Here is an 18,281-nt window from a genome sequence, read left to right as displayed (position 1 = left end):
GCGATTTATGTGTATTGGGACACGTGCGTAAACCGCTGGAGGTAGCAGCGGTTTACGTTGAGTATGAAAACAAATAGTAAAACTAATATTTATCTAAAAAAATAATTACAAAACAAATAATTAATGGTATATACTATTTAAATAATATCATAAATAAAAAAAATTTAATTTATCATTTCACAGTATAATTTAAAAAATATAAATATGCATGTAATAAATTTTTTATTTGTATTTATTATTAAAAGTGAGACCAAATTACAAATAAAAAAATACAGTACTCAAAGTATTAAATTATATAAATCAAGATTATTTTTTTTTGTTTCTCATCTCTTATAAAATTTATACACCAAGATCAAATAATATATATTTTCTGTAATTGTAGAAGCCTTTTGTTAAAATTATATTTTATTTAAATATTTAAAAAAATTAAAATAAAATTAATTTTAAATTTTAAATTTTAAATTTTAAAATACAAATTTTTATATATTTATTAAATCTATGTTGATAGAGAGGTATAATTATTCTGATAGATATTAGTAATTTTATTTTTTTAATTTATAAAAATAATTCATAAGAATATAAAATTTTACCAATTAATATGTATTTAAAAAATCATCTTTAAATCTTAGCCATATAACTCAAAAGGTCATTGCATTTATATCTTCTAAGATTTTAAAAAATAAAAACTATTTATATTTTATAGTTGATTGATTGGATAAATAATAGTGATAGCATCATAATTTTGATGACACCAATGTTCGTTGCTTGGAAATCCTGGGTTCTCAGCGGATCGGGTGATGGTCAGCGGGTGAATGGGCGAGACCCTGGGTTCACTCGGAGTTGATGCAGAGATGCAAAACGTGAGCTGGGGATGCCGGAGGAGGTATGACGAGAGGGGGCGGCCACCTGCAAGGACACTCCGACGATCAAGTCAGTGTCCGTACGAGGTGATAGCCAAAATAGGTAAGATGTTACGTATCTTGGGAGGATAGCTGACCTCTCCTTTTATATACTGTACTTGGGCGGGCCCATAAATGACCTACTCCATTGGCCAAGAAGCTTCCGTGAGCTGTCCTAGTCCATATGGGAAGAACAGGTCGTTCCGGACTTCGGGTCGGGGTTTCGGGTGCTGTCCCGAGGATGCCGACCCGACCGGTTTGCAGGGCGTGGTGACTTGAGCCGCGTAGTGGCAAGTTGCGCGTACTTCGGGTCGGGCGCGGGAGACCGACCCGTCGGGTTATCCTATCATGATGGTTCGGGCTCGGATCGGAGGTGGTGTTCCCGACCGGCCGAGTAATCGGGCTGAACCATGTGAGTTCGTAACATATGCTATTTTAAACTCTTGAATTTTAATTTAGTGGGCTTATTTTTTGTTTTGGAATATTAAATATAATTTGATGTTGGTTTATTTTTTGCTAAAAAATATAAATTTTGATCATTGATTTTTTATATATCATATATATTTTGTTCTATTAAATTATAAATTATGTAAATTTTAGTGTATAATTTTTAAATTTTAGGGTTTGAGTTAGATATGAATAAATTATTCTAAATTTTAAGTATTAGTTATATATAATTTATTTAAAGAGAATAATTTGTTCTAAATAGTTGTCTTTTATCTATATCAAATAAATTATGGTCTAATTTTTATTGATAAATTTAAGCTTAATTTTTTCTAGCTATGAAGTATAAATTTTATCAATTATGCATTGTTGTTTCAGAAATTGAATACAAAACTTATGGGTGGTAATACTGTGAAACTTTTACTTAAACATAAAAATTAAATTAAACTGAAGTGAATAACGATTGAACTAAAAAATTAAAAGAAATGTTGATTGGGGTGTCGTGAAATTTACTTTAATTGCTATCGTACATTGCAGACCTAGAAAGCTTTGGTGGCTTCTTCTAGGATCTTATTATAATCGATCAGCAATTTGTTAAAATACCAAGTTAAGATATAATTAAGATAGAATATTAAAAGTATTTATTTATTTATAACTAAAAGAATATTATGAATTTAGTTTCCAATATTAAGAATGAATAAAAAATTTTCAACGTCATTTCTATTAATTAATTAATGTTAAAATCAAAATCTAACACTTTAATTTATTAAATGCTACAATTAAAATATATATAAAGAAATAATTAAAATGTACTAATTTAAGATCTACAATCAAAATCAAAATACATATTGATATGGTCATCATTACCTCATATTAATGGTCGTTATTATTGTGCGTTATAACTCGGTCCCATAACCATTAACAACATATGACATATTTCGTCATTTTCCGTTACTATTCGGAATTATGAGCTATAACTCAGCAACATTAATGTTTCCATCATAACCGACGTTCCAACGACAAAATAAGGTCGGTTACGATATCACTTATTCGAACGTTAGCGCCGAAAATATAACTGATAAAGAACTCGTCACATATAAAAGGGAAGTAGAACATCTCTAAAGACCTAAGTTTTTCTAAGTAAGCTATAATACACACTGACTTAAGCTTCGGAGTGCCTTTGCAGGTACATTCCACCCTTTTTGTATTGCTCGTGCTCTCATACCAACAACGAATACAAGAAACTCGGATTCTAGGAGACAGACGTTCGGCTTTGCAGCACATAGCTCGGCTGATCTCGAGGAGTTGAAGCCGATCTATTTCCCAGGCAAGATCAATTGGCGCCCACCGTGGGGCCGAGAAAATCATATTTTTTCTTTTGGTCCCATTACCTCCATCTGCATCCATGGCTGACGTACCGCCTCCTCCACTGTCCGAGCTCATGTGAATCGTAACTGAGCTACAACAAGCCAATCAACGAATGGCCGACGAGAACCAGCTAATGGCTGCCCAAATCGCTGAACTAAATCATGCTCGGATTGAGCACAACGGTGCTCATCGCCAGCAAGCAGAAGACGAGGAACATCAGTCCCAACCCTCTCATGTTTCGGAGACCGCTCGAGGCGAAGAGCAACAGCCCGAAGATGAAAAAGAAGAGGCTGACGACCTTGTAGGTCCCTTCACAGAAGAAGTGATGAATTTCAAACTACCGAAGAGGTTCACTCTGCCGCTGACCCTTATGCCTTATGATGGACTCGGAGACCCGAGGAAGTTCCTAAAGAAGTTCCGATCAATAATGATCGTCAACGGTGCATTAGATACAGTTTTATGTCGTTGTTTTCTGAATTATTTAGACGGTCCTGCACTTGATTGGTTGTGTGCTTTGCCTGCAGGTTCCATTTCACGGTTTCACCAGTTGGCGAAGTTATTCGAAGAACATTTCGCCGGATCCGCAATATACTTGCATGATTCCGATTACTTGAACACTATCAAGCAAGGACCAAACGAAAGCTTAAAGGACTACATGACCCGCTTCAGCAAGGTCGCAATCAGCATACCAGACCTTCACCCCGAGGTCCATCTGCACGCAATTAAAAGCGGTCTCCGGCCCGAAAAGTTCCAGGAGACAATCACAGTAGCCAAGCCGAAGACTCTAGCAGAATTTCGGGAGAAGGCAAAAGGACAAATTGATATCGAGGAACTCAGACAAGCTCGGAAGTCTGACAAGTCACACTTCCGCAACGACGATAAGAGCTCAACCACTAAGAAAAGTTTTAAACTAACACCTCGATTTGATTCTTATACGCAGTTTAACACTAAGAGAGAGGACATAATCAAGGAGATCTTGAATTCAAAACTGATCAAGCCACCGAGAAAAGCCGGTACCTACCAAGATGCAAAGAACGTGGACAAATCGAAGTACTGTGCTTTCCACCAGAAACACGGCCACAATACCGATGACTGCGTGGTCGCCAAAGATCTTTTAGAACGACTAGCAAGGCAGGGACACCTCGACAAATATATTGGTGGTCACATCCAAAAGCGCGGCCCGAGCTCCACAACAAACGACCTCTCTGAACAAAACCGAGGAAAAGAGAAGGCATCCTCAAACCAATATGAAAGACCACGAGGTATAATCAATTGCATTTCAGGAGGATACGCTAGTGGAGGATACTCAAATTCGGCAAGGAAAAGATCGTTCAGAGCAATATGCTCGGTAAACGGACCACAGCAAGATGTAGCAATCACTAATCCACAACCAGAAGTCACTTTCACACAAGCGGACTTCAACTCCAGTATACAAAACTTGGACGACCCTGTGGTAATCACCCTACAGCTAGGGGATCTGTTAGTGAAAAAAGTGCTCTTGGATCCCGGGAGCAGTGCCGATGTTCTGTTCTACTCCACATTTCAAAAGATGAAGCTCAGCGACAACATGCTACAGTCCACAGGAGGAGACTTGGTCGGCTTCTCAGGAGAACGAGTTCCAATACTCGGATCAGTGTGGTTACATACCACACTGGGTGAGCACCCTCTTTCAAAAACTAATGATATTCAATATTTAGTAGTTGATTGTTTCAGTCCATATAACCTCATCCTTGGCCGACCTTTTTTGAACAAGTTCGGCGCCATTGTTTCTACCGTTCATCTCTGTGTAAAGTTTCCACTGCAGAACGATCAGGTTGTAACAATCCATGGAGATCATAAAGAGGCACGACAATGTTACAACATCAGCATGAAATTCCAAAACCGCTCAACACAATAAGTCAACAATGTCAACCTCAAACAAAAGGAACACACATTGGCCGACCTTGACCTAAGAGCTGATTTCCTCGAGCGCCCAACACCATCCGATGACCTACAAAAAGTGTATTTTTATAATGACCCTAACAAATTTACTTATGTAGGTACATCAATCAACACATCTGAGTTAGAGGCTATAATGACCTTCCTGCAACAACACGCCGACCTTTTTGCATGGACACCTTCAGACATGCCCGGAATCGACCCACAAATTATCAGCCATAAACTAGCGATAAACTCGGCAGTCCGACCAGTGCAGCAGAAGAAACAGAAACTCGGAGAAGAGAAAAAGAGAGCGTCACTAGAAGAAACCCAAAAGCTCATCAACACCGAATTTATCAAGGAAAACAGATTTACTACCTGGTTAGCCAATGTGGTAATGGTAAGAAAACAAAACGGTAAGTGGCGCATGTGCGTCGACTTCACTGATTTAAACAAAGCATGTCCAAAGGATTCTTACCCTCTACCATCCATAGATTCTTTAGTAGACAACGCATCAGGTTATGCTACTTTGAGTTTTATGGATGCGTATTCGGGGTATAATCAAATACTCATGCACCCCTCCGATCAAAATAAAACAGCTTTTATTACTGATTTCGGTAACTATTGTTATAAAGTTATGCCATTTGGATTAAAGAACGCAGGTGCAACTTACCAACGCCTTATGGATAAAGTATTCGCCAAACAGATCGGCAGAAACATCGAAGTCTATGTCGATGATATGGTTGCAAAAACACAAATCGGACATGATCACATCAGCGACCTTATAGAAATATTCGGCCAGATCCGACAGTACAACATGCGCCTCAACCCCGAGAAATGTGCATTCGCCGTTCAAGGGGGTAAATTTTTAGGGTTTTTACTAACATGCAGGGGAATAGAGGCAAATCCAGAAAAATGCCGAGTAGTGCTGGACATGGCCAGTCCTAAAACAGTCAAAGAAGTTCAGCGCCTCACAGGACGACTTGCAGCACTTTCCAGATTTGTTCCTTGCCTAGCATCAACTTCTATTCCTTTTTTCCAAACAATAAAAAAGAAAAACAGATTTGAGTGGAACGACGATTGTGAGAAAGCCTTTTCAAAATTAAAAACAACTCTCTCACAACCGCCGATTTTACAAAAGCCCTTACAAGGGGAAGATTTATTTCTATATCTATCAGTTACTGATTGGGCGATAAGTTCGGCCCTCGTTACAGAAAGAAATAAAGTTCAGCATCCGATATATTTTGTCAGTAAAACTCTCCAACATGCCGAGCTCAATTACCCAAGGATTGAGAAGCTCGCACTAGCACTAGTATTCTCGGCCCGGCGCCTCCGACCTTACTTCCAGAGCCACGTTATACATGTCAGAACCGATCACCCACTAAGACAAGTGTTACACAAACCAGAAATTGCAGGACGACTTATAAAATGGGCAGTCGAATTATCTGAGTTCGATATCAGATACCAATCAAGGGGACCGATCAAGTCTCAATTTCTGGCAGATTTCATCGCCGAGCTTACAATGCCATCAGAAGAAGATCATACAAAACAATGGACCTTATATGTAGATGGATCTTCAAATAATGGGGGATGTGGAGCAGGAATCCGTCTGGAGGCCGACGACGGACTCATACTGGAACATTCAATACACCTAGCTTTCAAATCTAGCAACAACCAATCCGAATACGAAGCACTGATCGCCGGACTCCGACTTTGTCTAGATCTCCAAATCTCGGCAATCAAAGTATTTTGTGACTCACTATTAGTGGTACAGCAGGTAAATGACCTTTTCCAGGTAAAAGATGCTCTCCTCTCTAAATATCTACTATTAGTAAAGAAATTATCAAAAAAATTTGCCAAATTTGATATACAACATATTCCCCGCGAACAAAATCAAAGAGCCGACATCTTATCCAAACTTGGCAGTACACAGTCCGAGTTATCTACACTACAACAATTTACCATAACATCACCCACTGTTACTCTGACAAACGTGTTAAGTGTTACACAGGGAAAAGATTGGAGAGACGACTTTATACATTATCTACAAACAGGTGCTATACCAGAAGGGGTTGAGAACAACAAAAAGTTCCGACGACAAGCATCGTCCTTCACCATATTCAATGGAACGCTGTATCGACGAGGTTATACTCGCCCTCTACTCAAATGCCTTAACAAGCCCGAAGCTGATATAGCATTAGCCGAGGCACATGAAGGAATCTGTGGAACACATACAGGAGCTCGGAGCTTAGCGTCCAAGATCCTCCGAGCTGGTTTCTTCTGGCCTACTTTGAAACAGGACAGCCAACAGAAAATTCGGTCCTGCAACAATTGCCAAAGGCACACACCACTAATACACATACCAGCCGAGCAATTGCATCATTCAGACATCAGTTGGCCCTTTAACCAATGGGGTTTAGATATACTCGGTCCGTTCCCCACGGCACCGGACCAGGTAAAATTTCTCATTGTCGGAATTGATTATTTCTCCAAATGGGTGGAAGCCCAACCTTTGGCAAAAATAACATCGCAGCAGATGATTTCATTCGTTTGGAAAAACATTATCTGCCGTTTCGGCATCCCTCAACATATCATAACTGACAATGGTCGTCAGTTCGCCGATCAGAAATTTCAATCTTTTTTGCAGGATCTAAAAATAAAGCAACATTTCGCTTCCGTCGAACATCCTCAAACAAACGGACTAGCTGAGGCCGCAAATAAGGTCATTCTACATGCACTAAAGAAGAAGCTAGACGACGCCAAAGGACTCTGGGCCGAGCTAATACCTGAAGTCCTTTGGGGGTACAACACTACCCCACAAACATCAACAAAAGAAACACCATTCAGGCTAGTATATGGCTCGGAAGCTATGGTACCACTGGAAATATCACAAAGTTCATTCAGAACACAACTCGGCACTCAGGACGAAGCTCGGAGGGCCGAGCTCGATACCATAGAAGAAATAAGAGACCTCGCCACACTACGTTAAAAAGCGGCACAACACGCACTAGCTCGCCAATACAACAGGACGGTCAAGCACAGATCATTTTCAAAAGGAGACTTGGTACTTCGGAAAACAGAAACTGCTCGGAAATCACCAACACATGGAAAGCTCGCAACTAACTGGGAAGGTCCGTACCGAGTATCAGAAGTACTCGGCCAAGGAGCATACAAGCTAAAATCACTAGATGGTAAACTCTTGCCTAATACATGGAATGTGTCTTCCCTAAAGAAATTTTATAGTTAAAATACAGGGACAGGCTTGTACTCTTTTTCCTACTACCAAGATTTTATCCCAAAAAGGGTTTTGTTTGGAGAGGTTTTAACGAGGCTAGCCTACCTACACCTTTGTATTTAAAGGTTCAAAAAGACTCCGAATATATAGGAGACGAATACCATTTTAATCTCTATCAAATAACTGTGCACATGATCTTATCAATCAACTCTATCCATACAGCTCAGACAAAACGCCAAATACTCGTCTAAGCTACAAACTATCATTATCACACAATATCATCAACCGCAAATAAACTCGGAACACTTTCCGAACAATCACAAACAGCTTTTTCTTAAATAAAAGCATCACATTCAAAATTCAAACAAAACAAATCAAAAAGTTCAACACAAGAACTAACTATTACATATGCAAAACAAATTCAAAAAAGTTTCTAAACACATTAAGCATTATCCGCTTCATCTTCTGTGTCACCATCATCCTCGATCAGCTGACCATCTCGCACTATCTTTCCGGGGTCCATACCACAGAGATCGGCATCCGGTACCAAAAACTTTACCTGCAACCTTGCCCTTTCAAAACCTTCAACAAAAGAATCCAATATCTCATCCGCCTTTTTCTTCTCCATATCCTTAAATTGAGCAGTAACCTCAATAAGCCGAGATTGCATGCTCGCCAGATCACTCTCCTTCTTCTTCAAATCTTCGACATCTTTAACATAACTTTCCTTTGTCTCTTTTAATAATTTCTCTGTCTCACTCAACCGATTCTGAAGCCCAGACGAAACAGCTTTCTCCTTGCTCAGCTCTTCCTTTAACAAAGCAATTTCACTCTTCTCCACTAAAGTCTTCTTATACATCAACTCTTGGCTCCGTCCAAGACTGGCAAGACGAAGTCCGACAACCTAAGATAGAATAAACAAACATCAATCTTACAAACAACTCAGATCATAAATACAGAAACAAATTCGGCAATTACCTGCATATATTGCCCAATAGCCATATCACCAACTTCCTTGGCAAGCGAAACATCAGCAGAAGACTGGCAATATTCGTCAACCACTGCCATATATGGATACTCTTTTCCCCAGACAGAAAAGCCTTCACTATACTCGGATACCTCATGAAGTTTTTTATGGTTACCCATAAAAGCTTGTATCTCTTCCAAAGGAACTACATGTTCCTTCTCATCAGAATCCTCAGAAACCTCTACAACATCTGACTTCCTCTTTTTTACAATTACCTTAGTCCGACCACGGGGAGGTTGAGTAACCTCGCCAGTTCCAGCTCCTTTATCAGCATTAGAAGAAGAAACTTCTTTGTCCAAATTTTTGGTCTTAAAACGCGACCTTAATGATGCAGCCGAGACACCAGGATACTTTCCACCTACAAAAAACAATTCATATTAGAGATTTTTAAGAGAATAACACAGACATCGGCATAAGCCCTAACACTCACCCAAGTACTCTACAACAACACCTTTATCCTCCTCCCACTTCAGCAACTCATACATCGATATCAAATTTTTACGATCAACATTTTCCACCAAAAACTCTATCACACATTCGTTCCTCGGAGATATCACCTCTGGGCTGAGTATATTTTGAGGTTCCGAGCACCAAAACAGTGAAAACTTCTCAGCGAGATTTTCATCAATAAAAAATGGGAAATCCTCCTCCGAACCTCTGACTTTAAAATACATCTCCTTAAAATCTTTAAAAGAGGACTTGTAGAGCTTGAAAATCCCAAAACCCGGAGTACTGTTAAAGTTCACCCAACCCCCCTTCCATACCCCTTTAGCTTGAAATAACGAAAAGAACAGATCAACAGATGGCACTTCCTCAAGGAATTTCATCAGAACCTCAAAAGACCGAAGGAAAGTCCACCCATTTGGATGAAGCTGTGACGGAGTGCAGTTTAACTGCTTCAGAATCTGACACTCAAACTCCGTAAACAGTAGCCTGACCCGCAATTCTTCAAGCACACAACTATGCATGTAGAAAAACCCAAACCCCCACTCCCGGTGATAAACTCTATCATCAACACTACATGGTAACAACTCTACCTTAACTCCAGAACCCACCCTCACTATTTTAGTCACATCAACCTCCCTCACCGCCGATTCATCAGAGAACAGTGACACCCGCGATTTAACATCCTCACCCACCCAATCATAAGACCAATCCACCTTATCCTTTTTTTCTTTCTCAAAACCCATCAGCTCATCAACAGAATGAAAACAAAAGAAAGAAGAAGAAAGACAGAGGAAGATGAAGAAACAGATCAGAAACGAAGAAGCAGAATCATACCTCTCTTACTCATTCTTCAAAAAAGCAAGCATATAACCAAACGGCAACACCAGCCAACAAAAATTCCAAAGATTAAAGCTATTAAAACAACAAAACCTTTCAAATGATAACTCCCACTCCCAAAGCCACATCAAACAGCGAACCCAACATTGGGAACCACCAAAATTAAATACAACCATTACTCTTTCTCTCTCATCAGAAACTAACGGACACGACTCCCCACGTGCAAAATAAAATATAAAACAAAACACCATCTTTTAATGAAGTAAGTTGATCTGGGGGCTCATCCACTAACCCACGCAAGCCGACTTATAACTCATCCAAAAGCTCAACCTGCTTCATTAAAATTCTCCTCAGGCTAAGCTTGGGGGCTGTGATATGGTCATCATTACCTCATATTAATGGTCGCCATTATTGTGCGTTATAACTCGGCCCCATAACCATTAACAACATATGAGATACCTCGTCATTTTCCGTTACTATTCGGAATTATGAGCTATAACTCGGCAACATTAATGTTTCCATCATAACCGACGTTCCAACGACAAAATAAGATCGGTTATGATATCACTTATTCGAAGGTTAGCGCCGAAAATATAACTGATAAAGAACTCGTCACATATAAAAAGGAAGTAGAACATCTCTAAAGACCTAAGTTTTTCTAAGTAAGCTATAATACACACTGACTTAAGCTTCGGAGTGCCTTTGCAGGTACATTCCACCCTCTTTGTATTGCTCGTGCTCTCATACCAACAACGAATACAAGAAACTCGTATTCTAGGAGACAGACGTTCGGCTTTGCAGCACATAGCTCGGCTGATCTCGAGGAGTTGAAGCCGATCTATTTTTCAGGCAAGATCACATATATATAAGGAAATAATTAGAATATACTAATTTAAGTACTACAACTATATATATATAAAAGGAAATAGAAATCAATGTTATAATGACATTAAATTATAATAATATATAAGAAAATAATGATAGCTGTCCATCAACTATAATTAATCATATAAAATATATATGAACAAAAGATATTTCTAACGTGTATAAAAATAATCATTAAATATATTCTAACGTGTATGAAAATAAACATCAAGACTAAAATAGGATATAAATAAAGGTGTAAAATATGAAAATTTAAAAATAATAATTAATTCAAGAATATAAATTTATATATTAAAGGAAATAATTACAGCGCATAAAATAAAAAATTTTAAATTTTATAATTAATGGTATGAGTTAGAAAATATTTTGATTTGTTCAATTTTGTTTTGGTTTATATAAAGGATTAACTCAAACTGTATTATAACAAGGAAATTTTAGGAGTCAGTACACAAAAAATGGAAGATTATGGTGGTTTTTTAGCCGCAGTTATAAAAAACTGTCACCAAATAAAATATTGCGGCGGATAAGAGGAGTGCTGCCAATTGTTTGACATTTTGCGACGATTTTAGTATAATCACCGCAAAATGAATTATTGTGGCACTAAATAAACTATTGACAGCAATTTTTTTCAACCGCTGTAAAATATGTCTAACTCTTTTTTTAAAAAAATAAACTAGTATGATTTACTTATGTTCTCGTTACTTTATTTAAGAAATATATTTGAATCACTGTTACTTAAATCGTTACACTGTTTTTGTATTTGTTTTACAGAAAAAAATTAATCACTTACAAAAATATATTTTTATTAATCATGTGAAGAAATTTACAAATTGAATTTTTTTGTTTGCTATAAGATCTTTTAAGTTTGTCTTCAAGTGTAACTGTAAAAGAAAAAATAAGTCAACATCTGAATTTATTAATATTAAAACAAAGTTCAATTGAGCATAAAGATCGAAATTGTTAAAGTAGATAAATATGTAATACTGTGACCCAAACCATTAAATTAAGGTAATCAACCTAAGAGTTAAAATAAAAGCGGCAAACAAAGTTCAATCAACCATTAAATTCTTAATTTTTTTTATTTTAATTAATTTCAAATAAATCAAAGTTGAAAAACCAGACAAAATAAAAGAGGCAAGAAACACTAAGTGCTTGTTTGGGCGCCATTATCTTGATAAAAAAAATTTTAATGAAAAAATATCTTTTTTTTATTTTTTAGTGTGTTTAGCAAATTTCTAATAGTAAAAGTAAAAGTACTAGAAAAATAAAAAAATATATCTTTTTTGAGAAGCTGCAATTTACATCTTTTTTTAAAAGATCTTTTTCTTAAAAAAAAAGATTTTTTTATATAATAAATAAACAAAAAAGTACTTTTATATACCCAAACATAATTGATAAATAAAAAATTTTTTTACATAAAATATCCAAACATAAAATTACTTTTATTTTTTTATAAGATCTTTTAAACAGAGATAACTCAAAAAAATTTTTTTTTTTAAAAACTCATCCAAATAAATCCTAATTATTATACGGAAAAGAATGAAAAATGTCAGATTTTGATTTCACATTAATGTATCCTACAAATTTGAAACAATTCCATTTACTTGAATTTTTTTTATTTTATTGAGGTTTAAAAACATTAAAATCTATCATATATGATCAACAACTTTAAATAAGCAGGTCAGACTTACAGTACTTCTGATAGAGGTCTTCACTTGATAATTGTTGGAGGTGACAATTGGTCTTCGTCAATATATGTGGGCGATCATTCCGGACGAGTTCTTGACAAATGATTAACAATTTCCATGCAAATTGTGTCGTAGGTGAGCCAAAAAATACATATCGCGATATTAAATGGTACCAACAATTATATGTGGCACTTTTAAAAATTAAGAGCAGGTAAGAGATAAAAAAAAAATTTATTTTATTTTTTTATTATGAATTGTGTTATTTTATTTTTTTTAGTTTGATATAAATTATTAGATAAATAATATGAGTTTAATTTTGATGCACTGACAGTATAAAACGTTTTATATAATTGTGTAATTATATCCGTTTTTTTAGATGGCCATACACGCGGTTAATGTGAAAAATAGTTATTTACTTTACATTAACAGTGCATCAAAATTAAATTTTAAATAATATTTAAATTTTATTTGATACAAACAAAAATACAGTCACAGATGTACAACGATGAATGTTGAAAACAAAAAAATGTGTACGCACATTTTCTTATAAAAATTAAGACATTATTAATTTATTGCATATTATGATTTTTTTTCTTAATTAAACCAATTATTTTGTGATTTTTTTTGTTATGTACTATTGTTTATTATTCAAATGAATAAAAAGATACAAATTGAGTTTGATTTAAAATTTAATATGTTGAAGAAATTTTTTTGTTAAAAATACTTTAGATATAGATAAAATATTAAATATTTCTTATGCATTGTACGGTACATACACTACTATATAACTAATATATCTACTCAATACATAAAAAATATCTATTTTTTGTATTTATGTCTGAAATATTTTTTTAAAATAAATTATTTATGAATATATTTAACTTATATAAAACAAATCTCATATATTTTTTTGTTATATATTAATATATACCAAATAATCTATAAAACAAAAAAAAATTTATATAAAACAAACCTCATATTTTTTGTTATATATTAAATTATTAATATATACCAAATAATTTACAAAATAAAAAAAATTAAAAAGTAGTTAGATTTAATAAAGAAAAGGTGTAGTACACAGTAAACAAATAATTCAATGTATATAAAAAAACATGAACTAAACTATTTTAAAATGGATTTTATATATATTCACTAAATGTTGTCAAATTAATAATAATAATAATAATAATAATAGTAATTAATTAATTAATTAATTAATAAATATTGATTTGAGTAGTAGAAAATAATATATTGTTAAAAAATAGTAACAAATAATTCTTTAACTATTTAGATAAGTTTAATAGATAAAAAAAATATACTATATCCAAAAATTGTATAAATATTTTGGAAATTATTTTGACTGTACATTTAATATCCTAGTTTTGTCACAAAAAATTATCATGTTAGATTTATCTTCTAAAAAAACTTGCTACACATATAAGTCTTTTTGGCATACAAGTCTATACAAGTTAGTCCAAGTCTAACAAAAATAACCCTCAATTTAGAGAACGTGTAAACACGCGCCTCCTCAACTTTGAATAGCGTGAAATGAGAAACGGTTCTTCTTTAACATTTGTATTCCACATTCTTCCTCCTTCTCTATCTTCTTCTTCTTCTTCTTCTTCTTCTTCTTCTTCTTCTTCTTCTTCTTTGTATTCCTCTTCCTTTTTCTTCGTATTCCTTCTTCTTCTTTTTCGCGTGTTTCATCCTCATCGTGGTTCTTTTATTGTTGTTATTGTTGCTGCATTTTGTTTCTTCCTCCTCTTTCTATTGATTTTGCAACATTATGTATTTTTTCTTCTTTGTTTGATTTTTTCTCCTAAGAAGAATTATAAGAAAACGAAATAAGAAGATGAGGAAGAAGAAGCAGTAGAAGATGAGGAGCACGAAGAGAAAGAATTTTAAATTATGCAGAACTTATCAGAATAAAAATATATCCAAAATTCTTAAAATATACCCAAATATCTTCGTGTTACACCAAAATTTGCTACAAATACAGAAAAATATTTCCTCTAATGCTGTATTTTTTTCTTTTTTTCTTATTTCTTTCTTTCTTTTAATTAAATGAATGTACTCTTCCAAGTAATTTTGCAGCATTATGTGTTTTCTCTTCTTCTTTGTTTGATTTTTTTGTTTTTATTCTTGTTAAGAGAGTAAAAGAAGAACAAATTTGAGAAGGTAAAACAAAAAGAAAAAGATGAATAAGAAAAAAAGAATAAGATGGTGATGATGATGAAAAAAAAGAAGTAACAGAAGATGAGATGGAGGAAGAGGAAGAGTTTTGAATTATGTAGAACTTATTATAATAAAAATACACCTAAAATTCTTAAAATACACCTAAATATCTTCGTGTTACACCCAAATTTACTGCAAATACAGAAAAATGTTTCCTCTAATGCTTCATTTTTTTCTTCTTTTTTTTTTTCGTATTTCTTTCTATCTTTTAGTTAAATGAATGTAAGTTCATCCTCTTCCAAGTAATTTTGCAGCATTATGTGTTTCTTCTTCTTCTTTGTTTGATTTTTTTTGTTTTTATTCTTGTTAAGAGAGTAAAACAAGAAGAAACTTGAGAAGGTAAAACAAAAAAGAAAAGATGAATAAGAAAAAAAGAAGAAGAAGATGGTGATGATGATGAAAAAAGAAAAGAAGAAGCAATAGAAGATGAGGAGGAGGAAGAGGAAGAATTTTGAATTATGCAGAACTTATCAGAATAAAAAAATTCATCCAAAATTCTTAAAATACATCCAAACATCTTCGTGTTACACCCAAATATCTTCGTGTTACACACAAATTTGCTGTAAATATAGAAAAATACTTCCTCTAATGCTATATTTTTTTTTCTAAATTGAACCACACCTCAGCCACTTGATTAGATTCAAAACAATAATCAATTTCGTTCTGGTTCAATTGACAATATGAACCTGAATTATTTATTATCTTCAACAACGAGATAACTGATGATGGAGGAAAAAGAGAAAAAGAAAGGAAGAGAAGAAATTTCAATGAAAAAAGAAGGAGGAAGAGGAGGAGGAGAAAGTGGTAGTGCTGATGACGACGATAACGAAGAAGAAGATGTGCAGTAACAAGAACAAGAAGAATATGTAGTAACTGTGGGCCCCACTTAGTTGGGGACCCACCAACAAATCTCCCCCTCACCAACTCAAGTGGGGATAGGCTGCTCCACCAAGCTCTCTTTCTCTTTGCAGAAATCAAACTTCACTGCAGGTAAACTCTTAGTCATCATATATGAACCATTATCATCAGTATGGATCTTCTCAAGTGCATATGACTTCATCTCAAGCGCTTGACGTATCCAATGATACCTCACCTCTATGTGCTTCGATTTGGAATGAAACGTCGGATTCTTGCTGAGATGGATAGCACTCTGACTGTCACAAAATAACATAAACTTCTCTTGATTGATGCCTAACTCTTGTAGGAATTTCTTCATCTACAAGAGTTCCTTAGAAGCTTCAATAATAGCAATGTATTCAGCCTCTGTAGTAGACAAAGCAACACATTTCTGAAGTCGAGATTGCCACGACACAGCTCCCCCTGCAAAAGTCATCATATAACCAGAAGTAGACTTTCTTGAATCAAGATCCCCAGCCATATCTGCATCTGTGTAACCATCCAACATAGGTTGGCCACTCCCAAAGCATAAACAAACTCTGGAAGTACCATTAAGGTATCTGAGAATCCACTTCACTGCTTGCCAGTGTTCCTTGCCAGTATTAGAGAGAAACCGACTAACAACTCCAACGGCATGAGCAATATCCGACCTGATGCAAACCATAGCATACACCAAACTGCCAACTGCAGATGCATATGAAATCTTCTTCATTTCTGCTTTCTCTTTCTCACTTGTAGGACATTGCTGCAAACTCATATTGAAATGATTAGCAAGTGGAGTACTAACAGGTTTGGAATTACTCATGCTAAACCTCTCTAAAACCTTCTCAATATACTTCTGCTGTGACAACTACAGTTTCTCATTCTTCCTGTCACGAGTGATACTCATGCCAAGGATTTTCTTTGCAGGACCCAAATCCTTCATAGCAAAGGATTTGTTCAAGTCTTTCTTAAAACTTTCAATCTTCTTAGTGTCATGACCAACAATCAGCATGTCATCAACATAAAGCAAGAGAATTATAAAATCACCATCAGAGAATTTCTTAACATACATACAATGATCAGAAGAAGTCTTACTGTACCCATGACCTTCCATGAAGGAATCAAACTTTGTGTACCACTGTCTTGGCGCTTGCTTCAGCCCATATAAGCTCTTCTTCAACTTGCATACAAGGTGCTCCTTTTCTTTAACCTTGAAACCCTCTGGTTGCTCCATATAGATTTCTTTATCTATGTCACCGTGAAGGAATGCAGTCTTCACATCAAGCTGCTCAACCTCTAAATTCAAGCTAGCCGCCAATCCAAGCACAACTCGAATAGAGGACATCTTCACAACTGGAGAGAAAATCTCCTCAAAATCAATACCTTTCTTTTGCTCAAAACCTTTCACAACCAATCGAGCTTTGTACCTTGGTCGTGAGATATTTTCATCCGCTTTCAATTTGAACACCCATTTATTCTTGAATGCTCTCTTACCCTTCAGTAACTTCACCAATTCAAAAGTATGATTCTCATGCAAGGATTTCATTTCTTCTTGCATGACCTTCAACCAATCTTCCTTATGCTCATTAGACATAGCTTCTACTAGACCTCCTGTTGATGGGGGAGATTTGTTTGGGTTCCTAACTAAGTGGGGCCCATAGTTTAAAAAAAAGGCGTCGAGGGAGAAGAGAAAATTTGGGGGAAAAGGGCAAGCTATCTTGATCCGATTGATCTAGTAAATTTGCTTCATTTCTTATGAAATTTCAGTATGTTATTCCTGATGTAGAGATGAATATTAGGATATAACTTGCTAGTTGTATTGCCTTCTCTTTTGCCTGATTTGAGATACCCACTTTGTGGAGGGTTTATGTTGATTCCATCAGTTTTGATGATGTATTTTGTTGATTGTTGAAATGTCCTAGTGTCACTAGGAAGACTGTTTGTGTACCCATTATTCTGATAGTGAAAGATTTTACTGGACTAGGTCCCATGGATTTTTTGTCCCTCTTTTGGGGGTTTTCTTACGTTAAAATTCTGGTGTCTGATTATTTAATTTCTGCCATTATATTTGATGCTTGGAGTATCTTTGGTATTGCCTATTTAATCGCACAGGTTGTGGAAAAATTATTTTTGGTGCTTCCGCTGTTAGACAGGTTCTTGTTTTGAACCTTTGTTAACTTTTTCCAACAGTAACAACACAAAATGCATAAATATAAATGACTTGTAAAGACTTATACGTGGAAAATAATTCTCTTCTAAATATGTAACCTAAAAAACATAACCCAACAAATCTAACATTAATCGTACACTTTTCTAGTTTTAAGTTCTGCTCATTAAGTCGAAATTGTATTTTTTTAAAACGACTAAATACAAATCTTATCTTAAACTTAACATGAATAGTAAAGAGTATGAACTTATTC

The 18,281-nt window shown here is 35.2% G+C and overlaps 3 protein-coding genes across 3 annotated transcripts in view; 2 read left to right on the top strand and 1 right to left on the bottom strand.

The window, feature by feature from the left end:
• Positions 1-2,823: 2,823 nt before the first annotated feature.
• Positions 2,824-4,608, top strand: LOC148566307 (uncharacterized). Its single transcript, XM_088487500.1, has one exon. It carries the CDS (start codon positions 2,824-2,826, stop codon positions 4,606-4,608), a length of 1,785 nt encoding a protein of 594 aa, XP_088343626.1.
• Positions 4,609-8,158: 3,550 nt separating this feature from the next.
• LOC148566306 (uncharacterized) lies at positions 8,159-9,244 on the bottom strand. The gene is made up of 2 exons (XM_088486419.1): positions 8,842-9,244; positions 8,159-8,767 (listed from the first exon to the last, which is right to left on the bottom strand). The coding sequence occupies exons 1-2, from the start codon at positions 9,007-9,009 to the stop codon at positions 8,306-8,308; spliced, it is 630 nt and encodes a 209-aa protein (XP_088342545.1). The 5' UTR covers positions 9,010-9,244; the 3' UTR covers positions 8,159-8,305.
• A 1,301-nt stretch (positions 9,245-10,545) lies between these two features.
• The window catches only part of LOC148566303 (uncharacterized), a 40,306-nt gene continuing 32,570 nt past the window's right edge, over positions 10,546-18,281 (top strand). Inside the window, exon 1 of the mRNA XM_088486433.1 lies at positions 10,546-10,882. The gene's annotated coding sequence lies outside the window, so the exon portion shown is untranslated. The remainder of the gene's footprint in view (positions 10,883-18,281) is intronic.

The sequence above is a fragment of the Arachis ipaensis genome, chromosome B5 (assembly GCF_059453495.1).
Source record: "Arachis ipaensis isolate K30076 ecotype BB chromosome B5, ASM5945349v1, whole genome shotgun sequence".
NCBI classification, from domain to species: Eukaryota; Viridiplantae; Streptophyta; class Magnoliopsida; order Fabales; family Fabaceae; genus Arachis; species Arachis ipaensis.
Note: the sequence above shows the minus strand (reverse complement) of the source record. Positions and strands in the feature narration are given on the sequence as shown.

Bases quoted from the DNA above. Each gene is read 5' to 3' on its own strand.
- LOC148566306 (XM_088486419.1), bottom strand. From the start codon at position 9,009: ATGGGTAACCATAAAAAACTTCATGAGGTATCCGAGTATAGTGAAGGC. The intron at 8,768-8,841 runs GTAATTGCCGAA...ATTCTATCTTAG, and splicing joins CTATTGGGCAATATATGCAG to GTTGTCGGACTTCGTCTTGC.
- LOC148566307 (XM_088487500.1), top strand. From the start codon at position 2,824: ATGGCCGACGAGAACCAGCTAATGGCTGCCCAAATCGCTGAACTAAAT.